We start from the raw sequence: 22816 nt of genomic DNA on the forward strand, positions 1-22816 counted from the left end.
CAAAGCTCGTTACCAAGTCAGTTTTTAAGTTAATATTTGTTTGTTTTGGGTAATTATCAAACGTGTACCTTCCCTTTAAATGTCGGGAAAAGATAAATTGTTTATTGTGAAATTGTTTGCCTTTATCCTGTCATATCACATGAGCTTGAACTTATTATTTCTCCCCAAACGTTGAAGAATGCGGGCGAATCATGTTATGGTTTTCGTGTGACGTCAGAGGTCACATCGTCTATACAAAAGTTCACCTGAATCCCTTAACCCCTGCATGCCTTTTTGTCGGCTATTACAATAAGCTGTTGATATTGAACGTGGCCCGATACACTGGTTGTACAGAAGTACATGTACATGCTGCATAAACGCAGTTCTTGGTCGGCACAATCATACATGTACGTTGGGGGAAAGGTTTACAGGTACTTGTATATAGATACCTGGTTACCTGCTGAAGTTTAATTTTGCCTGGATTAAGCCAATAAAGCGGAACGACTTTTCATATGATTAGTTATGCAGCATGATTCCGACAAATGCAGCCTGACAGCCAGTTTACTACAGCAGCAGGTAAACTCAATTTCTATCAATATTGTTATAATGTAGGTAAAACATATAGCAAAAATAAATATCACTAGATGTGCGGCATTGATGGGCGATCATTGCAGTAAAACAGTAGTGTATTTTAAAAGCGGCTGACCACGAATCTGGGACACAAAAGTGAACTTCTTGAATGTGATATTTTCGCATGGGTGACATCCTGGATGTTGTTCAATGGATAGAGTTTTCGTTCCATTCGTTCGACACTCTAAAAATCCATGGGTCACTCAGCGTTGACCTGAATTCCGGGTCCCAGGGTCACTAATTTCCGGGTCAGGATGACCCGAAATCTAGTTAAGAGTATAAGGTTTTTTTTGGATAAAGAATCTGGGTCACAAAAGACTCAAAAATGGGGCAGCCCCACACGGGCCCCGAATTCCGAGAACAGTTGCTCCATTGGTAAACGCGCCTGAGAGCATTTTAAATGAATTTGGCGCTATATAAAATGTGTTTTATTGTTGTTGTTATTTTTATTATTATTATTATTATTATTATTATTATTATTATTGGTATAAGCTGTTACTGAAAGTTGTTCGGCAAAGACGTCACAGTGAAGTGTAAACATAAACTGGAAATCAGAATTCCATTTATATATTATAACATACATTTTTTTCAGCTCTGGGGAAGGTCCGGTTTGGATCGAAAGCTAAGGCCATCTACCATATTCATTATAACATAAAGGTATATAGCCTGCCACGGTAGAAAGGACATCGACCGTTGGAAAGCAACGTTTAAAAACCTTTTCAAACACCAGTGTGCGTTTATTTTTTTAATTTTAATTTTAAATCTTTAGACATATACACGATGATTACAGGTTGGACAGGAGCTGTCAAGGTTATACAAAAGTATAAAAACTGTCATCTTGAGATGTGTGAAACCAGACCCCTGCCAACGATCAAATAAAATGAGTTTATTCAACGTTCAAGTGTAAATTACCAGGGACTATTATGGACAAAATAGTACTTGTTTGGAAAAAAGTTGTGAAAATTGTCAGGTAGATCAGTATCACCGAACGGGACCATGCAGAGACTGTAATGGCAGCGTTGGGACATAATGCATTATTGTAAACAAGTCTGTTTGTTATCGCAGTGCACGATCAGGACCTTGAACAGCCGTGACTCAACACACCTTTGAAATCACATTATCATAACTTTATGAGCCAAACGGTGCTTGTTCATCGGTGGGGTTTATTTGAAGTTTAGCCTGCATGGTTTGAAGGTCTCGAAATAACACACGGCACCCACAGCAATTGCCGTGGTGCCCTGTGCTTTTGCTGTTGTGTCTTTTGTAAAGTTCTAATAACAATTTACAAATTCCTCATAGCAGTGTCCCTTCAACGGAGATAAATTGATGTGCCCCTTCAAGGCCTATAGGTTGTGTCGATTCTATGGTATGAACTTGAGCAGTGGCAAAAACCTGCAAATGATCGTTATTGACTGATGTTATATTTCTGTATGCAGTTAATATAGTCAATCATTCGCCGTGATGGGTGACTGTACAGAAGCCGGCGTACCCGTAATTGACTTCAGCGCTTACAGACTGTCACTGACCAAACCAGACACCACTCAGTTTCAGAAACTTGTAGGTGATGTTCACAAAGCTCTTACAACAATCGGCTTCTTCTATATCGTCAACACGGACTTCCCACATGCAAAAGTAAGATTTTTATTCCGAAAAACCATGTCGCCCACTTTGAAACCCCCATGCGAGGGAACTTGTTTGGTTCAACGATCCCATGGCGTTGTCGTCACATTCTGACAATATGGGTTGCTGTAAAAATCAAAGAAGTGGTGGATTTCAAAAATGGATTTCGTTTATACTTTGCACAAGTGAAGGCCATCAACCACAATGTAAAAATAAAGCATAATTTTTGCTTTTACACCTTTTTTACCATATTTCACCTAATTTAGCACTTTTCATAAGTAAAAATTACCGAAAGTTGAGGGCTTCACTGTGTGAAAACCAAATATTGGACCTACCTCTCAGCTGGATATGGTAACTATACATCCTTAATCTTTCCAAAAATGCATTTGACAAAAGTACAGTTAATTGTGAATGGAAGATTCCATTATTTCAAAAAGGGGTGTTTTGATGAAAAGTCAACTTGTGAAATATAGGGGGTTGCTAAAATTGTCAGAAGTCCCAAAGTAGCATTTTTAGGAAAGTTTTGCTTCTAGGCGTGAAAGATAAGATACTGGTCTGTAAGAATTTCCAAAAATATTTTTTTGGTATTTGTTGTACTGGGGAGCAGTGCTGCCACAAACTTCGTGTTTTTTGGGGAAACAAGGTGTTTATTTTCAAATTGTATAACAACAAAAATATTTTTTTTTTAAAGGATCTTGTTTTCTCTTTGCACATGTTAATTCTTTCAACCTAATTTCGCTATTGTCAAAAGTAAAAACTACCCAAAGTTGAGAGCTACACTGTGTAAAGACCAAATTATATGACCTGCCTCTCAACTGAATATGGTAAATATACATCCTTGGTCTTTCCAAAAGTGCACCTGACACAGGTACAGATAATTGTGAATGGAACAATCCATTATTTCAAAAAGGGGTGTTTTGAACAAAGGTCATTTTGGGAAATAGAGGGGGTTGCTAAGTTTGTCAGAAGTCCGAAAGTGGCATGTTATTTTAGGAAGGTTTTGCTACCAGGCTTGAAAGATAAGATACTGGTCTGTAGGAATTCCGAAAAAAAAAAGGTATTTGTTGAACTGGGGAGCAGTGTTGCCAGAGCTTCATGCTTTTCGGCAATTGTATAGATTTAAAGTTAAAAAACAATGCTCTTTTTATTACTTTCTACATGTTTAACAATGATTGAAGAATGACAAAACAATATAATAAAGCATTTTATGGCAACCTAACTCTCAGTTGTATAAACATGCATCACATAATATAAAAACAAAAGTTTTTGTATTTTTTGAACTGTGGAGCAGTGTTGCCAGAAACTTCATGCTTTTTTGTGAAAAAAAAATGTATTTTGCAAATTTCATAATCATATGAAAAAATAATGCTTTTGAATTACTTTTTACATGCTGAACAATGATGTTGATTGAAAAAACAGGCACACAATAGAGCAAAGCAACTTACAAGTATATAAAAATAAGTTTCAATTGTATAAACATGCATCACAAAGACATTCTGTTGTATTTTTGTGGTCATTTACGTTTGGCTATAGCAGCTATAATCATCAACAAAATGTTCAATTTTCTTGACAAACGGACGTTCACAGCTCTTCGTTTGAACTATCAAAAATGTCTTACACGTCCTTAACGCGGCGCACAGGCATAACATAATCAGTGACTGTACAATTAATGGTTACGAAAATCAATTAATTTCCAAGTTCCTTAAAGATGTATTCCTTATATGTATCTCAACATATGCATAATATCAAATTCGTGGAAAATTACTTCTTTCTCGAAAACAATGAGGGAGCCGTTGCTCACAATGTTTTAAACCTTTAACCTCTCCCCATTAATCGTTACCAAGTAAGGTTTTGTGCAATAATTATTTTGAGTAATTACCAATAGTGTCCACTGCCTTTAATGGAACATAGCCGGATAACACTATACCAGCCGAATTAGCTGGGGTGAGTCTTCGAACTATACACTGAATACAATTGAGAGTTATATTTTTATTTTAAGATGCTTTGCTTTATTTTATCCTGTTTTTTTTCAATCAACATCATATATTCTCTGAAGGCAACTGAAGACACTACAAACTTTGCTACTACTAATGATGTGCAATGGGAATTTAAAAAGGGACTTTCAACAAAGGAGACGCCGTTCACAGCGCTTTGTAATGCATTGTCAACTGGGCAGGGGAGGGGGGGGGGGTTTAAAATCCAAAACTTAGGTCATTCAAAATATTCTTGGTCAATGTTGGGTAGTCCAAAAGGCTACAGGGTGCTAACGAAAGGTACCGGATTGATGGAAAACTGAAGAAAACAACTTCAAAATGCTTTCTTTTTTTTTAGGCTGTACTATTACAACAGGATACAATTGTACTTCTTTTTAAAAGTTTTTCTCAAAATGGAAGGACCAATGTTGGCCCCAAATACAACTGAAAGGAAAACATTCTGAAACCCCTGGCAAATTGTCATTTAGAGGGCCAAAATTGGGTAAAAATGCTGATTTTGCAATTTTCTAAAGACATGCATAATGCCGTTCTAAAAATAGCATAAGGGTAAAAGTTAAAGCAATAATTGTTTGTCTCGAGTAAAACAAAGGACGACTCGTTGTATGGATGTGAAAAGTTTTATATTTAAAAAAAATGCGCATTGGCTGGGTTGAGCTGCAATATGCTAAAAGTAAAATACAGTTTTTCAGACACAAAATCGGCAAAAAATTGCCAAAACACAAAATGAGCTGTTACCATGGCAACGGGCTATGTGGTGATTTCAAAAGTTTATTTTTTTTAATGCACCTCAAAGCTTTTCCACCCGTTAGGTATTAAAAAAAAAAAAAAAAAAAAAACCTGATATTTACCTATTAATTATGTATAATTTTTGATCATTTATTGTGTTTTTTCCCCTGCAAAAGTGCTAACTTTCCGGCAAAACTTTGTTCGCGCACTTAAAATACCAAAACATTTTATTGCATTTTTATGTAGGTCGGTACCTTATCTTCCAACTATAAAAGTGTCATAATCCACAAACTGCCGCTTTCGGACTTATGGCCCAATTCAATACCCCTATTTTTCGCTATTAGAAAATATGACAAAAACACCCCTATTTGAAATAGTGGTTCGATCCAAAGTTGATCGCACGCTTAATTTTTAAAAATATTTTCTGAAAGAGTAAACATGGTTGTGCAATATGTGTGAAAGAACGTTTTCCCCTTTAGACGTACCAGTACTTTCAATTCACCTATATTTCAACACTTAAAAAAGGTAAAAACTTGGAAAATTTGATTTTTGTGTTTTGAGTACCCATACCTACCCGTACATGGAGTTTTGCCAAAATCCATTTTTTTAAGTCTGCCAACATTTAAAAAATATCTTTGATTTTTACAGCAACCAAGTCTTAACAAGCCTTCTCCTTAAAGGCAGTGGACACTATTGGTAATTGTCAAAGACTAGCCTTCACAGTTGGTGTATCTCAACATATGCATAACATAACAAACCTGTGAAAATTTGGGCTCAATCGGTCATCGAAGTTGCGACTCTGCCAGATAATAATGAAACAAAAATATCCCTTGTCACACGAAGTTGAGTGCGTTTAGATGGTTGATTTCGAGACCTCAAGTTCTAAATCTGAGGTCTCGAAATCAAATTCGTGGAAAAAATTACTTCTTTCTCGACAACTATGGCACTCCAGAGGGAGCCGTTTCTCACAATGTTTTATACCATCAACCTCTCCCCATTACTCGTCACCAAGTAAGGTTTTATGGCAATAATTATTTTGAGTAATTATACCAATAGTGTCCACTGCCTTTAACAAAATTAAAAGATGATGAAGACAAGCAAATTTGTATCTAGGATAAAGAATATTTATTTTGGTTTAACCCATATACACCGATCTGTTTTAGCACTGTATATACTTTCCCGAGCTCTGTGAAAAAAACAACCCAGACATATTAATCGGGTGGGATTCGAGCCCACGACCCTTGCCATTCTAGAGCAGTGTCTTACCACTAGACCACCGAGATTGCCCGGTAGCTAGAGGCAGCTCAATCAAGGGAACTGTTTGCTTGCAATGAACCATTGGTACGTTGTCAGCCGCTGCTGACAACTTACAAGATTGTTTACTTTACGAAACCAAATGAAGATGATGAAGACAAGTTATTATGCGACTTGTTCCTGCAGGTTGACGAGTTGTACAAAGTGTCCAAGGAGTTTTTCGATCTTCCACTCGAGGGAAAACAAAACCCGCCAATATCTGCTAACAGGAGCCAGGGTTACGCCAAAATCGGCAGGGAACGGTAAGAAACATTTGTTTGTGTTATATATATTAGCTAGTATATATAAGATTTTTTGTGAAGGAAAACTATTTAAAAAAAACTAAATGATGTTTTTATAACAGCCTCAACACGGATCGACCGTACGGTGACCTGAAAGAGTCATTTAATTACTCTGCAGCTACTAAAGATAATGTAAGTATTATGATTGTTGGGAAAGCGGCGACCAAAAAGTGTAGTTCACTAAAGTTAAATGCACTGCACACGTTTTGTAATTGTCAAAGATCGATATTCTCACTTGGTGTATCTCAACATTACAATGGATATAATAGCAAGCCTGTGAAAGTTTGGACTTGAATGGTCATTGAGGTTGCTAGAACATGATGAAAGAAAAACACCCTCGTTGTACAAAATAATGTGCTTTCAGATAGGAATAAAAGACTTCTTCTTGCCAGAATGTCTTTGATTATTTTAGTGAGAAATTAACTCTTTCTCAAAAACTACGTTACTTTTCACAATGTTTTATACAAGTAAGTTTTTATGCTAACAATTATTTTGAGTAATTACCAATAGTGTCCACTGCCTTTAAAATGTTGGAAGGCAAAAAGTATAAATTACTAGCTGCAAGAAACAGCCACTCCACACTGTTGACTAACTGGAATGATGTATTTACAAAGATAAATTTATACAAAGTGTAATATGCTATTCCAGGCCTAAACATAAACCAAGGTACCCACAGCAATTGCCCTCCTTGTTGTGGTGCCCTCTGCAAGGTCCCTATACACATTTAGGTAAATTGCTATGCCCCTTCAAGTTTGAGGCCTGCTAATCTGTATTGTGTGCTTAAACTATGGGACACTGTGTGAATCAGACTCGCACATCCACGAGCTGGCTTGTGTAAAAGTTGGCTCGCAGTTTGTGTATACATGTATTATCATTTTTTTATATGAAGGAGTGGCCAATTGAATCAGCGTGTCCTGGATTCAAGACTACCAATAAGGATTTCTTTGATCTGTGTGTACCTCTGCATGACCGAGTCTTGGAAGTCATGGCCCACGGCCTCAACCTTGAGGTAAGACTAGATACAGGGATATTGCCTCTTTCTCAAAAACTATACGTTTGTACTTCAGATGTACATACATGTAGACGTTTCTCAAAAAGTTATCAACAGCTCTCCATTGCTCGTTACCAAGTAAGAATAAAGATCACAACTATTTTGAGTAATTACCAAAAAGGTGTCACTGTCCATGTCTTTATAACCTCAATGAAATAGTACAAAAGAGACGAATACAAGTCCCTCAACTATTTTGCTACATTTGTGTCTCGTCTGTTGCAGGACCCTTTGTTTTTCGTGAAGCGCCATGCAGAGCCTACTATGAATTGTCTTCGGACACTGTTCTACCCTTCTCTGAGTGACGTCACTGCCAGGGAGCAACAAGTTCGGTGTGGTGAGCACACGGACTACGGTGCCATAACGCTGCTGTTTCAACAGAGACCGGGCTTAGAGGTAAAAAGGCACACTGATAAGAATATGCCTCCTCACATCAGCACAAGAACAAAGAAAGTCACAACTCATTCAAAGTAACCACAAGGGAAGGTGCCTGGGTAAATTGTATCTTATTTGGGTTGAACCATGGTTCTAGAGGTAAAGAAGGCATGTACCACACAAGGGAACAGACACCGGGCTTAGAGGTAAAAAGGCATACTGATAAGAATGTGCCTCCTCACATCAGCACAAGAACAAAAAAGTCACAACAACTCTTTCAAAGTAACCACAAGGGAAGGTGCCTGGGTAAATTGTATCTTATTTGGGTTGAACCATGGTTCTAGAGGTAATGTACCCCACAAGGGAACAGAACAAAGAACGTCTCAACAAATCTTTCAAGAACAAACCACTACATGGGAAGTTGTGTGGGTAAATTGTATCGGATTTGGGCTCATCATTCGGCAAAGGCTTGCGTCCTTAAATGAACAAAGAAAACTTGACAAGACAGGATTTGAACTTGCGACCTCTATTCTACGGTATTCATTCCTCTTTGCAACAGGTCTGTAAGAGTGATGGTAGCTATTTCAGAGTGCCGTTGGTTGAGGGCGGAATTCTGGTCAATGTTGGCGACTTGATGCAGAGATGGACATCCGATCTGTACATTGCAACGGTAAGCATTAGTGCATCTAAAACCTGATACTATATAGTTTGAACACATACTCTCCTGTCAAACTGCAACCCGTGCAACAAAATTCCACCAGGAGACGGTTGGGACGAAATCCAAAGTACACAAGTCATATAGATTTCACTATATACTATAGATTTCATAGACGGATACAGACTCCACAAATTTCCTATACAAATGGGAAAAAATATACTTATAGATTTCCCATTAAAGTTGAAACAATTCTACTAGATTTCCCATTAATGTGAAAACGCTACTAGGTTTCTCATACAACGGGGAAATGCTAAGACTTCCCATACTAGGTGAAAATACTATAGATTTACCATGGGGAAATGATTTACCATGGGAAAATATTAGATTTACCACGGAAAATAAATTAAGTACAACACGACGTCTATAGAGGAAATATAAAACAAATGTGTTTATTGCAGTGAAAAGTTTTTTTCGGAATGGATACTCGCAACATATGGGTTTTACAAAACACCGGGGATACCACAACTCATTGATGAAAAGTGTAATTTAATCAATCTTGTCGCAGAAACATCGTGTTCTCTTGGACGATTCGGCAGAGGAACGGGGCAAGAGTCGCCAGTCAGTCGTTTTCTTTGGCTACCCAAGCATCGACACCACCATTGAGTGTATTGACAAGAGCAACAAATACCCACCTATTGACAGCATGGAGTACTTGGATTCCAGATTTTATGACACGTATTGAAGACAATATTATAGTAAACCATGTGACATTTTAATAGGTGGAAATTGAGCATTATATAACAAATTTCCAGCTATATATCAAATCGTTGCGGTACCCGTAAATTACCTCTTTCTAAAAAACACGTTATTTCGATGGAGCCGTTTCTCACATTGTTTGATCAACAGCTCTCTGTTGCTCGTTACCAAGCAATTTTGTATGCTTATAGCCATTTTAAGAAATTACTAACAAGTCCGATGCCATTTAATCCTTAAATCAATCGACGTTGCAATTAAGGACCGAAACTAAAACTTGTTGCACATCTTTGTGTGCTTGCAGATGCCTATAAGAAAGACTTCATTCAGGCCTGAAGTCTTTTTCATATTAAATATTTTAGTGAGAAATTCCATCTTTCTAAAAAAAAAAACTACATTACTTCAGAGAGAGGGTCGTTTCTCACAATGGTTTATACTATCAACACAACAGCTCTCCATTACTCGTTAACCAAGTGAGTTTATATGCTAACTATATATTTTGAGTGAACTACAAAACGTGTTAAAGGCACTGTACACGTTTGGTAATTGTCAAAGACCTGTGTTCTCACTTGAATGATGAAAGAAAAAACCATCCTTGTTGGACGAATTTGTGTGCTTTCAGATAGGAATAAAAGACTTCTAGCTAGAAGTCTTTCATTATTTTAGTAAAAAGTTACCCCTTTCTCAAAAACTACGATACTTCAGAGGGAGTCGTTTCCCACAATGTTTTTTTTTACTATGAACAGCTCTCCAATGCCCGTTACCAAGTCAGTTTTTAAAATATTAGAGTTTTGAGTAATTACCAAACGTGTACCTTCCCTTTAAGTGCCTTTAAAAGAGAAAATCTTGACAGTTACCCGTGGAAAGTTGTTAACGTGTTTAATAAGTACATTATTTTTGAATCTAATTTTCTTCGTTTTGACTTCCGTTTGAAATTCCGTTTGAATTATCGTTAATAAAATGATACTTTGTGCTGGTTTATTAAATACCCAGAAATTGGGTAACCAAAAAATACCAAACTGTTGGTTACCAAAATATACCAAACTATTGATGAGGAAATATTACCCAATTATTTGGCAATCAGAGTGCCCAACTTTAATGGATAATATTTTGCCCAAAAGTTGGAGGAGTTCACTATTCGCCCTTAATTGGGTACAAAGTTGGGCATTATTTTTACCCAATTTTTTTTACAGTGTCGTGAGTTTGTACGTTTCGAATAAATGTTTTTTTTTTGCATTTTTCCGGCAAAGTCGACCAGGTGCCGTCGTGCTTCGCGAATCCGAAATACACCACACATTTTGACATGAAGAGGAAAGTTCTTTTCTAAAATATGACGCCATCCCAACTATTTGTCCAGCTAGTGGGAAGTCGAAGAAGGTACCTGAAAGACGTGACGAACCTCAAGGGGCATTTGCCTAACGTGAACAAAATTCGGGTATTGTTTCAACTTAGAGGGCATGTTTTTAGCTTGCGCCTAGCGTCACCATGTTGTGTTGGCACTGCATGCGATTCACCGTGCTGGGTAATCCGAGTGGACAGTCTTCTCCGTGACCGTAGCTCTATACGTAGGCATCGTACCGATCAGGTACCCAGACGTAGTGTTGACGTCACGAACAGCGCCCTTTCGGTTCGGGCTACTTTTAAATTGGTTAATAAAATGGAGAACTAATTTTTTTTTATAACCTACATGTAATTAGTTAACTGTTTATTCATATTCCACTCATCAAAACACATAATATTTTAGTGATAAAAGCTTTATTTTGACAAAATACCACTTCCCGCTGGCTTTAATTATCAGAAGATAATTTTTTATGTGATATATATTTAAATTGAATAAAGTTTTAGCAAATTGTACAAATCTATGTGTTGCCTCAATGAAGAACGGACTCCAAAATTTACATTTTCATTTAAATCAAATTTCATCTTTCCAGTTACTGTCCTTTACGTTCGTTTTAAGTTTAACGTTTTTCTTGCAGAAATTTGCTTTTTATCATGTTTTGATGTTCTTGTTGTTTGATATGTAATATCACCTTTGTTCATTGTCTTTTAACTAGCCTCTTGTATCCTTAGTGTATTGATCTAAAAGTAAATGTGTTAACGTTCCATTGAAGGTGTTTGTACTTTCACTGTTTTCACTGGTGATGAATAAACGGAGTCTTAGAGCTCCACTAAAAAGAAAATAAAAACAAATTGAATAAAGGCATTGATATTTTTAAGAAGAGTGTAGAGGTGTTGATAATGTTTTCAGTCTAAATTAAATAAGAAAACTGTCATCATACGTCCCATATGGGAGATCTACATGCACCACCAGCCTACCACACAACTGGCCAAGCTCTTTTTCGCGCCCCGCAATCAGCCAAAATTAGGAATTAGAGTAACCATTACACCCCACGTTTGAGGCGGCAGGCCTGACACTTGGTCATTGCCTTGGTGCCCTTGAAATGCTCCAGTAAAAATTAACAATTATCTCAATAGGGTGCCCTTTAACAAAGGAGAAAATGCCTTGGTGCCCTTTCCTGTGATATATTGGCTTTGGCCCACTGGGCTACACCCAGCTCATAAATATTCAGTATTGTATAATTTGCATACAGCTCATGTCAAAGGTCACACCATGACCTGCATGCCACGGTTTAGTAAATAAAATGTTTTCCAGTTTGACAGCTCCTTTGCACAGTGTGTGTATTTACTGTACGTAATCCCATGCCAAAGACACCTCACTTGGCCTTTTCGAAAACGAAGCATGCAGGCCTAATTACAGAATTGATATGCTGAAGAGATGACAATATCAACATGAACGCTTCGGGCATGAGATTAAAGGATTCTCCCATTAAAGAAAAGCAAGCTTTATAACAAATCTTTTATTGCAATACAGATGCCAAAATTGTAGTCCTCTCAAAATTCCGAACAGAGATTACAATACAAAAATATGTTAACATTTGAGATTTCTCAAATTAAGAAACCCCCCCCTTTTTTGTTTAACACAAGTTAAAAACAAACAAACACTGATTTCAAGTTCTCTTGTAAAATCTTGTCAAACGATTGCTACATTTTACAACCATGTTAAAATTATACATGGGACCTAGCCCTTGCGGCCTTTTATACTTTCGTATTATACTACAATGACATCCTGGATATCAGGGTCCATTTCTGGGGCGGAACGTTTTCAAAGCTTCATAACTGTGTCTGTGTACAGAGGAAGAGTTCTATATAGGGCTAAACAGGGAACCCTGCTCAATTGATCTCCTATGAATAGCACTTTACATGTTTCAGCTGTATCTATAGATGGACATGGCTGTAAACAATGACCTTGGCCTGACCTTGGCCTGACTGGAACTGACTGGATCTCACCAGACTTTATCTGCTTGTTTATTCCAATGCGGGGTAACCTCAGGATAAGACTAATCTGGGGTGTGTACATTGTTGTTGGTTCAACAACAAGGGTAATGTTGATTCTGTGGCGTTATAAACTCCAGAACTGTCAAAAACAGCACTTTATAAAGACCAAAGTGAATTCTGTGCTCAGCTAAATAACATTCGCCATGATGGGTGACTGTACAGAAGCCGAGATACCCGTAATTGACTTCAGCGCTTACAGACTGTCATTGACCAAACCAGACACCACTCAGTTTCAGAAACTTGTAGGTGATGTTCACAAAGCTCTTACAACCATCGGCTTCTTCTTTATGATCAACACGGACTTCCCACAGGAAAAGGTAAGAACTGCCAATACACCCAAGGTTTCATAGCAAGGATCTGGTATTTGAGTAAAAGAGTGCCAACGTTTGCTGGATATTTTAAAACTGGGTGCCCAAATTGTTCACTTACAAGTTGTTCACTTAAACGACAGATAAATACAGGGTGTCCAAAAGACACCCAAACACCTCTGGCTTAAACAATGGAGGTAGAAACTACATACAATTCACTAGTTTGCTCTCTCTAGGTACTATCTTCAAATATGCATGAAAGGGAATTTTATATGTAAAAAAGCAGTTTGATGCAGTTGCATCAAAAAGAGGCCATTTAAATTACAAATGCTCTTAAAGTTTACTTTAAAACATTGAAGCAAAGTACCTGTTTGGTCCCAATGCTTCCAATCTTTTTCCACTGGTTGAGAGGGTTTGCTTTTTTGAAGACATTTTATTTTATCTAAGTGTATTGTTGGCATATCAACAAGCCTGATACTTCACGGAGGCAACAAAAGCGATTGCCTCAATGCCTGTCAATCTATGCCTTTGAAATGCTTCAAGAGAAAGAAAATGACAATTTTGTTCATAGGTTGCCCTTTACTCAGGAAAAAATGCCTTGGTGCGATTGCCTCCATGCCCCCTAGTCAATGCCTTCATGTCAGTGAAATGCTCCAGGAGAAAATTACAACTTGTTCGTACATGTAGGTTGCCTTTTACCGAAGAGAAAATGCCTTGGTGCCCTTGCCCTTTCAAAAAACACAGCATACAGGCCTGTATCAAGATATCCCATGGGTTGATCTACAAGCGTAATTGTTCTTCTAAGAAATTAACTAATTAAAAAAACAATTGCCAAGTGCACTAACACGTCCTGGTGTAAATCTTGATAAACACTGAATTCCCAGTGAAAAGAAAAAAAAAAAAAAAAAAAAAAACACAAACAAATTCCCAAGCTCCAGTCTGTTTCTTCCCACAGGTGGAAAATTTGCATCGAGTGAGCAAAACATTTTTTGAACTTCCAGTTGAATTGAAGAAAAAAGTCATCCGTATTCCTTCAAATGGTTCCCATGGGTACGTCAATATTGAAATGGAAAAGTAAGTTATTTCCCCTACATAGGATATTTAGGCCCCTCTCTGGGAACCCTGACATCCCACCACCCAAAGTACTTGGTCAGAAGCATTACAAAGAATTGTTCAAAGCTGCTTTTAAAAATAATATTGTGCCTCTCAAGCATGTACAGTATGTGTGAAGTTATTTGCAGGTTAGGAAAGTTGCAGGGTTGGTTAAAATAAAACAATAGGACCCGTTGAATTCGTGTTACTGTTGGGGAGATGGGGTGGGTAATTAATTTTGGCAACAAACAGATGTTTTTATAATTTCACTTGATTGATCTGCATCAACACATATTCCACTTCCACATTACAGCTAGGCACTGATGTGTTACTCATTAACAAAATGTGAATTTCCTTAATCTACAATTTTCTATAAATTACTCACATTTGGTTTTAATGCTTTAAACCAAACTCCTAAGAGTTAATCAATACTACGACCCTTCCACAATCTAAAGAAACTCTCTTTACCCTTTGAGTTTGCATTTGTGCCATCCAAAAGTCCTTTTAGTCGGTAAGCAGTTTCCAAGAGCCAATTTCATTTTATTTTTTAACAAACTCAAACACCTTTCAATGGTATTAAGAAACCAATTGCATTGGTAATGTCCACACTGCTGGACTCTGCTTGTGGTATGTCTGACCCCATTACAACGTGCAGTCTTTTGATCCAGAGGATCAAAGTAAACATGAAATTTGATTTCGAAGGGTTCTATTTGTCTTCTTTATGTACAGTAGTCTTGAATAATATTAATAAGGAAACATTATATTGTGCATGTACCCACCTAATAAGGTGCTCAAAGCGCATGAAAAGAAGAAAACAGAAACAAATCAACAGAGGGAAGGGGGAACATCGGGAAAACAAAAGAAATAAACTACTGAAAAGCTGTTTGAAACAAAACAAATTTCAATTTGTCTTTAAAAGTGTCTACGGTGCCACTATATTGAGTGATAGCAGGTGCTAAATAAGTGTTATTTTACTTTATATATTTATTTGTTTTATTGGTTTTTTGTTTTGTTGTTTTTATGGGTTTTTTTCCTGGGGGGGGGGGGGGTCAGAGTAATAAAGTTTCTTTGAATAAGATAAGCAACTAAACAGTAATTTGCCATTAAGTTAAGAACACCTACCTCAACGACTTCATGGTTAACTGTTGAGGGGTGGCGTTCTACACATTGTTCAATGGAGACTTAATCTGAAAGGAATACAAGAAGCGGTTAGCCAGTTTGAGGTAACATTGGCACACATTGCCCTAAGGACCTGGGCCCAATTTCATAGAGCTGCTTAAGCACAACATTTTGCTTAAGCATAACAATCCTTGCCTAGTAAAATTAATTTACCGGCTAAAACTCCACTCAATTGTTATGCTAAGTAAACAACAGCTAAATACCAGTCACAAGCAATGTATATGGCATGACATTTTGGCCAGTAACATGTGTAAGATAAGCGAGCTATTTTCGTGCTTAAGCGAAATTTTTGCTTAAGCAGCTCTATGAAATTGGCCCCAGCTGCCCTCAGACCTCTGGCCCAACACTAATTAAAGGCACTTGACACTATTGGTAGTACACTAAAAATAAGTGTTAATAGCTGTTAAGCTGTTGATAGTACAAAACATTGTGAGAAACGTTTTTTTTATTTTTATTTTTTATTTTTTTTAATAATCAAATGGTTCACTTCAGGTCAGATTTACCAGAAAAGAATAATCCTTCTGATGTAACATAGTTTTGGAGAGAGAGGTAATTTCTCACTCGAATACTAAAAGACTTCAGGCCTGAAGCCTTTTTAGGAATCTGAAAGCAAACAAGTTTGTGCAACTTTGGTTTTTTCTTTCTTTATAATTCTCTTACCAATTGAACCCAAATGTTCAAAGATTTGTTATTTGGGATGCATGTTGAGACACACCAAGTGAGAAAACTGGTCTTTGACAATTTACCAAAGGCGTCCATCAGACAAGTGAAACAGCGAAATTGATTTAACAAAATGTTGTTGGATGAGGATTAGTTAACTAAAACTGTTCGTCTCTCACATTTAACACTCAGTACCAATCCTGATCGACCACACGGGGACCTCAAAGAAGCTTTCAATTTAAATCCATCAAGCGACTTGGAAGTAAGTATTGCAATCACTGTCTTGAGTGTCATAGATTCATGATTAGTTTCATTGTGTGTTAACTGGTTGGCTTGTTCTGTAGCAACCATTGGTACCCCTTGGGTGAATGAATAGTTTTGTTGAACCGCTCCCCCTTGGTGGACTGAACTGCAGCACTGATAACAATGTGAGTATCTTTCAGTTTATCAACTCCCCCCCCCCAAAAAAAAAAAAAAAAAAAAAAAAAAAAAATACTAACAATAATAGTAAATATTAATTGCTAATTGTTCAGCTCCCATAATTTGACATTTTATTCACAACCTATGTTTTATTATTTAAAAAAGAGAAGCCTCAAATTGTAAGAGTGTAATCTATACATTGTGTTTCTCTCCCATAAAGGCATGGCCATTGGAATCTGACTGTCCTGGATTTAAGTCTTTCCATGAAGAGTTCTTTGACCTTTGTGTTCCACTTCATAACAGAGTGCTTGAAGTCTTGGCTTATGGACTTAAACTCGAGGTAAGACCAAGAAAACATTTCGAGAAAGCTTGTGCGACTTGGGAAGGAATTGGGTTAGTACACTGCCAGTCTGATCATTGTGGCGTGTCATTGCCTAGCGATTAAGAGCACTGGACTCAAACTCTGGTGTTTCTGATCAGCAGAGGGTGGGTTCGAGTCCAAGTTGTGACACCTGACTCCTTTTAAAAGCATTACACTTGACCTTGATGCTTCATCCTTCGGATGGGACAAAAAGCGGTTGGTCCTGTGTGTTGTGTAATGCATAAAATGAACCCAGTGCACTTATCGTAAAGAAAAGGGGTTCGCCCCGGTGTTCCTGGTTTGGTTGGTTGCCACAGCACCTTGTAAAACATTATGGTGCTATGTGGAAGGAGTATGTCTCATAATTCAAAGCTAGTCCCACATACCTTGCAGGAAAATACTGAATGTTGAAGCGCCTTGAGCGTCACTGAGTGACGGGTATGGGCGCTACATAAGAAGCCACTATTATTATTTTTAATATGTGGAAGAGGTTTGCAGGGTTAATAATCAATCCAACTTTCTTGGTTTTCAGGATCCCTTGTTTTTTGTGAAACACCATTCCAAGCCGAAAACAGAGAGTCCAATTATCTTGAGGACTCTGTTCTACCCATCCCTGAATGGTCTGACAGTGAAGGAGCAACAGGTGCGGTGTGGAGAGCACTCCGACTATGGGGGAATCACACTTCTGTTCCAACAGAAACGTGGATTAGAGGTACGGCTTCATGTGGTTTTCCCCCCAAATTCGAGCCCCGACTTGTACCGTAATTTTTAGTTACGGACAACTTTAGTAACCCTTTTAAGGACACAATATAATATATAATAATAATAATAATAATAATAATAATAATAATAATAATAATAATAATAATAATAACAATAATAATAATAATAATAATAATAATAATAATAATATGAAATAGGGACAAATGTGAGGGTAGATCTATTACAGAAGGCAGCGCTTTTGGGAACAGCGAGGATCCTGAGAAAGACCCTTGAGATCTAAGGCTACAGGACGTAGCCCGGCTCGAGGAGTTACCGGCACAAAGGAAAATGAGATCTTTCTTTTGCATGCTGTGATAAAATGAAATAATAATAATAATAGTAATAATAATAACCAGTTTTTATATAGCGCTTTACACACCCGGAGAGCGTCTCAAAGCGCTTCCAACATTATTACCCCTGGTCACTGGGCCTTAATTCATTCCTTAAACCATCTCAGCTCCCTATATATGGGCTGTGCTTTTATTGAACTTTTTATTAAATGGTTCATTTTTCAAAAGATTTCTCTTTGGGTAGCTTTAGTGAAAGTACTCTGTTAAGTACATGTTCATACGAATAAGCTAATAACTAGATGCCTTGAACTGGTTGCCTTTAAGTGCCTTTTAACATTATTTCCTAATCTTTTGAACAGGTTCGTAAACGAGATGGTACATATGTTAAAGTGCCATTGGTTAATGGTGGTATTCTGGTTAACATTGGTGACTTGATGCAAAGATGGACTTCGGATGTATACACTGCTGCTGTAAGTTAATATACTAAATAATACTGGGCAAGTTGTAGTGTGTAGGTGTATACACATTCAAACTTTTTTTTTTCATTATTATCTCGCAACTTCGACGACCAATTGAGCTCAAGTTTTCTCAGGTTTGTTATTTTATTTATATACGTTGAGATACACCAAGTGAGAAGACTGGTCTCTGACAATTACCAATAGTGTCCAGTGTCTTTAAGTGTCTTTAAGATAGAAAAGGTGAAACTGTGTCATGAATGTAAATAAATAGACTGACTCAAGCTGAATCTGAATGAGAAGAACAAACATTTGTGTGTGGATAAAAACGAAAATGAATGCAATAGTAGCTTTAAAATGTCGAACTTCTTTTTTAGTATAGCTTTCATAATTGAAGATAGTTGCACTGCCAGACACACCAGGGTTATGTGTGTACTTTTGGGTCTTTTACATGCATTGATAGTTTAAAGGACACAAAGTGTCACAACCGGGACTCAAACCTAATCAGATACACCGGAGCTTGAGTTTGGTGCTCTTGGCTGCTCGGCCACAAATGTTAATGAAATTGAATTAATCTTTACTAAAATTTACACAGAGTAATTTTTAACTATAAAAGATGTACAATTTGCATCAGGGGTAAATACTATTAATTTTTGTTTTTTACCCATACACCGAGGTGCGTTAGCACTGTATACTCAGTACTTTCCCCGAGTCCTGTGAACAAATATCACAGGCATGTTACTCGGGTGGGATTCGAACCCACAACCCTTACATTTCTAGAGCAGTGTCTTACCAACTAGACTACCGAGATTGCCCGGTAGCTAGAGGCAGTTGGAATCCTCTGTTTTGGCAGCGGGTACCGCAACGATATAAGAGATGTTCATCGAGGATAAAGAATATTAATTTTGGTTTTTACCCATGTTTAACTGTTTTGATTTGACTGTATTGCAGAGACACCGTGTATACATGGACGACAGTGTGGAGGAACGTGGGAAAACCAGACAGTCAATTGTTTTCTTTGGTTATCCGGACAACGAAGCAATCATTGAATGCACTGACAAAAGTAACAAGTACCCACCAGTCAAGTCCATAGAATATTTGAAGATGAAACACAGTACGACATACCTGTATTAAATGGAAATTATTTGTTACACTAGTGGAGTGATCCAACTTCAATGATATTGGGTTGTTTTCATTTCATGAATTGAGGGAAGAGTTGTGTAGGCCTATCCAACAAGTTTGAACGAACACAAGGTCCAGAACTAGACAATTAAGATTTCGTCTGGTTACTGAATCACAATTTCTTAATTAATTGTGCAACTCATAATCAAAGACCTTATATACAATCTTTGTATGAAAGAGATTCGCTGTTGCAATGATGATCTACTTGGTAGTGTTTGCAAGAAATTATAGCCGGAAGTTCAAACTTGTTTTAAGAAAATTGTGGTTTTATATAACCATGAGAGAAGACTTAAAACACAAAATTTAATTTCATTCTACCACTTGATGCTTTTTTTTTCTCCATTTTATCACAACATTTTAATACATACATAGGCCCAAATGGGTTTGAAAAAGAAATGGACTGGAGCGGGACTTCCCGACCTCCTGATTGACGTACCAGCACTCTACCAACTGAGCTATCCAGCCCTTGGTTGGCAGTCTCCGTATTATTCAATATCTTTGTTTGGGTTGCCAGTCAGAAGCCATACTATTATCTGCCATGTAGCCTGGGATTACACACAAATTATCAACCTGTTGTTGCTGATTCTCTTAAAGCTGTGTTTTATCTTGATTTATTTTTTATTTACTTACAGTTTCAGTTCTTAAAAGTTATGTACATGTGCAAAGATTACCTTAAATGCAAGATGTTTAACAAAACATCAATGTCCTCATAAAAAATGTAAAGTTTTAACTTTAAAAAGCATTTATAAACCTCTGTTACTCTGTATACTTTAAACCAGCATAAATAAAATAAAAATGATTGTGACTCATGAAAAATAAAAATAAATGTGATGACAACAGCAGTTTGAATGAATGAATTACCTCGTTATTTATTTGCGAGGTAGAGAATAGCGTCAGTTACATCTCCTCCAGTGAGTCTAAGGGCTCGGATTGCATCGTTACGATTCACACCGAGCTTGGAGACAACGCGATCAATATGCGATGGTTCCAATCCCTCCTCGTTCTCCGCCGCTTCACCAATGGCCTGAAATACCGCCCTCTCTCTAACGAACGCCATCGCGTTACTCTCATTCACGAGTTTTCCTTTGTGCACCAGTTTTAGTTTCTCGGCTGGAATACGGATGGTTGCGCAGATGTGTGATAGCATTTGCTGACCGTCCCAGTCCATGTTCATTTGAACGGAATGTTTGCCTTGCTGGGATTTGACGATAATCTTGCATGTTCTATCAGGTATTACTGGGCTAAGCTCTTTCGTAGGACTGTCATTGTTTGAAGGCCCTGGAAGCCTACTCTGTTGTTCTTGTTGATGGTCTGCAGAGTCTGTTTGGCGTACAGCATTTTCTAGGGTTGTAGACGGTGAATGGCAGTCAGTTTTCTCCTCGGCCACGTCATTTGTGAGAGTTTGGGAAGGCGACGTGACTGGCGGAGTTGACTCCTTATGTTTGCAAACCGCCTTGTGCAGGGCCCAATCTTTTATTTGGCATTCTCTTGAGCTAAAAGAAAAAGAAAAGAAAACAAAGTAATTAGTACATTATTAGCAGTAATCCTAGAGAAATCAGTCTCAATAAAATTTACTTTGTATGCAAGCTTGCTCCAAACTCTTGGCAACAAAATACAAAAAAGAACATTTGTTTGAGGTTGAACAAAGAAATCGACGACCTCGAGATTAATGTGCCGGCACGGCACTCTACCAACTGAGCTATCTTGCCCTATGTTGATGGTCTCCCTAATTTGTCAATATCTTTGTGCGGAATTTTTACAAATCTGTATAATATGCACTGGTATTACTTCTAGAAACTAGGCTCCCCCAGCTTCTTAGATTTCTAGAAGTACTGTACACTGGTCATGCTGGTAGGCCTATCATGTTTCAGAACATACAAGATCTGGGACAGGGGTAACAGAGAGAAAGATTTTCCTATCCTGCCACCACTTTTCCCCTCATTTTTAGTTTTACCAAAACGAATATTATTCCATTTGAGTAAATTAGATACCACTAAGTTATCTCCTTTTTTCAAAATTTTGTCAATATCAGTCGTACTAGCATGACTAATAATGACAAAATTTCTAAAAAAGGAGTACAGTGCCCCATCAGTCACTGGGTTTAGTTTAGTTATTCATACATGTCAATAATAAGGGAATCAATGTGTGGTGAAGAGGTTTTCAATTGGTTTAATCCAGACGAGGCCTGGTTCTCGACTCGGTAAATTATCAAGAACCAGGCCTCGGCGGGTTTAAACCACTAGTTGAAAACCGATTCAACGCACTTTGATTCCCATTCATTAATACCTTTTCGGTCAAAAAACATCACCAATTTTTGGTCAAAAAGTAAAATAAATGCAAAAATTTTAATTGTTCAATGTCAATGATTTCTTTCAACACAACACCCTCCAGTAATGAAATGGTTAGGCCCTCGGCCTGATCGGGTAAACAACTCCTTATAAGGGAATGCTGTGTGCGCCACACATATCGCGTGATGTGGCACAACTTTCCCGGCCGTTGCGCTCGACCAATAGGAATGAAGAAACTGTCTTATTTATAAGCACAGGTGCAACCTCGCGTGTCACGCCCATGTTTCAACACTTTTTACTGGTCATAAACAAAGGTTTATACACACCCACGTGACGCGCTCTCCACCAATAGGAATAGCGAAACTGCTAGAGGTATTTATGAATGAGTTTTAATTAGGCCTAGTTAGTAGTAATTAAAATTGTAGTAATATATTGTGTACACGTGACATATAGTTTAGTTAGTAATACATCCCACTGCTATATTATGGAACCAACAACTATGGAGAGAGGAAATCCTTCCTCCATGCAACGACATATAGAAGAAGTGGGATTGAGAAATACCCCAAGGAAAGGGGTACCTAGGGGTTCCTCATTACCCGAGGTATATCATGTGTTATTGTGTGACATGTCAAAAACTATGCCAAAACAAAAGTATATTGCTAGTGTTGCTCTAGTTGCGATAATCGTAACCCTCCATCCTCCCGACGGTCGGAGACCGGAGGATGGAGGGTTACGATTATCGCAACTAGTGTTGCTCAAATAAAATTCTAACGCAACAGCTGTGTTATAATACAAAACAGCATACAAACCAGTAAAAAGAACACCGACAGCGAGTGCACACTTTCATAATTCTTTCTCCTTTACCACAAACAGCGCAGTTTACTTCTGACTTGTTTATGTTTGTTTCTGAAATGTTTGAGTTTGGTCCTGGTGGAGCTGCCATCTTACTCACTTTTTTCTGTCTTCAGCAAAAAATAATGTGCCTTTCGAATTCGCCGCTCCCCCTTCCTCCTTATGCACTGTTCAATCACCATCGCGCTGTGCA

The 22816-nt window shown here is 37.7% G+C and overlaps 3 protein-coding genes across 3 annotated transcripts; 2 read left to right on the forward strand and 1 right to left on the reverse strand.

The window, feature by feature from the left end:
- The first annotated feature begins 18 nt into the window (after positions 1-18).
- On the forward strand, positions 19-9744 carry LOC117293976 (2-oxoglutarate-dependent dioxygenase htyE-like). The gene is made up of 8 exons (XM_033776490.1): positions 19-555; positions 2046-2241; positions 6390-6505; positions 6607-6676; positions 7434-7553; positions 7818-7988; positions 8527-8637; positions 9191-9744. Exons 2-8 carry the CDS (start codon positions 2071-2073, stop codon positions 9365-9367), a joined length of 936 nt encoding a protein of 311 aa, XP_033632381.1. The 5' UTR covers positions 19-555; positions 2046-2070; the 3' UTR covers positions 9368-9744.
- Positions 9745-12817: 3073 nt separating this feature from the next.
- On the forward strand, positions 12818-20326 carry LOC117293686 (2-oxoglutarate-dependent dioxygenase htyE-like). The gene is made up of 7 exons (XM_033776090.1): positions 12818-13091; positions 14038-14156; positions 16206-16275; positions 16654-16773; positions 17327-17506; positions 18206-18316; positions 19253-20326. Exons 1-7 carry the CDS (start codon positions 12918-12920, stop codon positions 19433-19435), a joined length of 957 nt encoding a protein of 318 aa, XP_033631981.1. The 5' UTR covers positions 12818-12917; the 3' UTR covers positions 19436-20326.
- Positions 15292-22717, reverse strand: LOC117293687. Its single transcript, XM_033776091.1, has 3 exons — positions 22581-22717; positions 20345-20976; positions 15292-15361 (listed from the first exon to the last, which is right to left on the reverse strand). The coding sequence occupies exons 1-2, from the start codon at positions 22712-22714 to the stop codon at positions 20349-20351; spliced, it is 762 nt and encodes a 253-aa protein (XP_033631982.1). The 5' UTR covers positions 22715-22717; the 3' UTR covers positions 15292-15361; positions 20345-20348.
- Between the last annotated feature and the right edge of the window lie 99 nt (positions 22718-22816).

Source organism: Asterias rubens, chromosome 8 (genome assembly GCF_902459465.1).
Source record: "Asterias rubens chromosome 8, eAstRub1.3, whole genome shotgun sequence".
Lineage (NCBI taxonomy): Eukaryota > Metazoa > Echinodermata > Asteroidea > Forcipulatida > Asteriidae > Asterias > Asterias rubens.

Bases quoted from the DNA above. Each gene is read 5' to 3' on its own strand.
- LOC117293976 (XM_033776490.1), top strand. From the start codon at position 2,071: ATGGGTGACTGTACAGAAGCCGGCGTACCCGTAATTGACTTCAGCGCT. The intron at 6,677-7,433 runs GTAAGTATTATG...TTTTATATGAAG, and splicing joins CTGCAGCTACTAAAGATAAT to GAGTGGCCAATTGAATCAGC. The intron at 7,989-8,526 runs GTAAAAAGGCAC...TCTTTGCAACAG, and splicing joins AACAGAGACCGGGCTTAGAG to GTCTGTAAGAGTGATGGTAG.
- LOC117293686 (XM_033776090.1), top strand. From the start codon at position 12,918: ATGATGGGTGACTGTACAGAAGCCGAGATACCCGTAATTGACTTCAGC. The intron at 13,092-14,037 runs GTAAGAACTGCC...TTCTTCCCACAG, and splicing joins CGGACTTCCCACAGGAAAAG to GTGGAAAATTTGCATCGAGT. The intron at 18,317-19,252 runs GTAAGTTAATAT...ACTGTATTGCAG, and splicing joins CGGATGTATACACTGCTGCT to AGACACCGTGTATACATGGA.
- LOC117293687 (XM_033776091.1), bottom strand. From the start codon at position 22,714: ATGGCAGCTCCACCAGGACCAAACTCAAACATTTCAGAAACAAACATA. The intron at 20,977-22,580 runs GTTTGTATGCTG...TTTTTCTTTTAG, and splicing joins TGTCGGTGTTCTTTTTACTG to CTCAAGAGAATGCCAAATAA.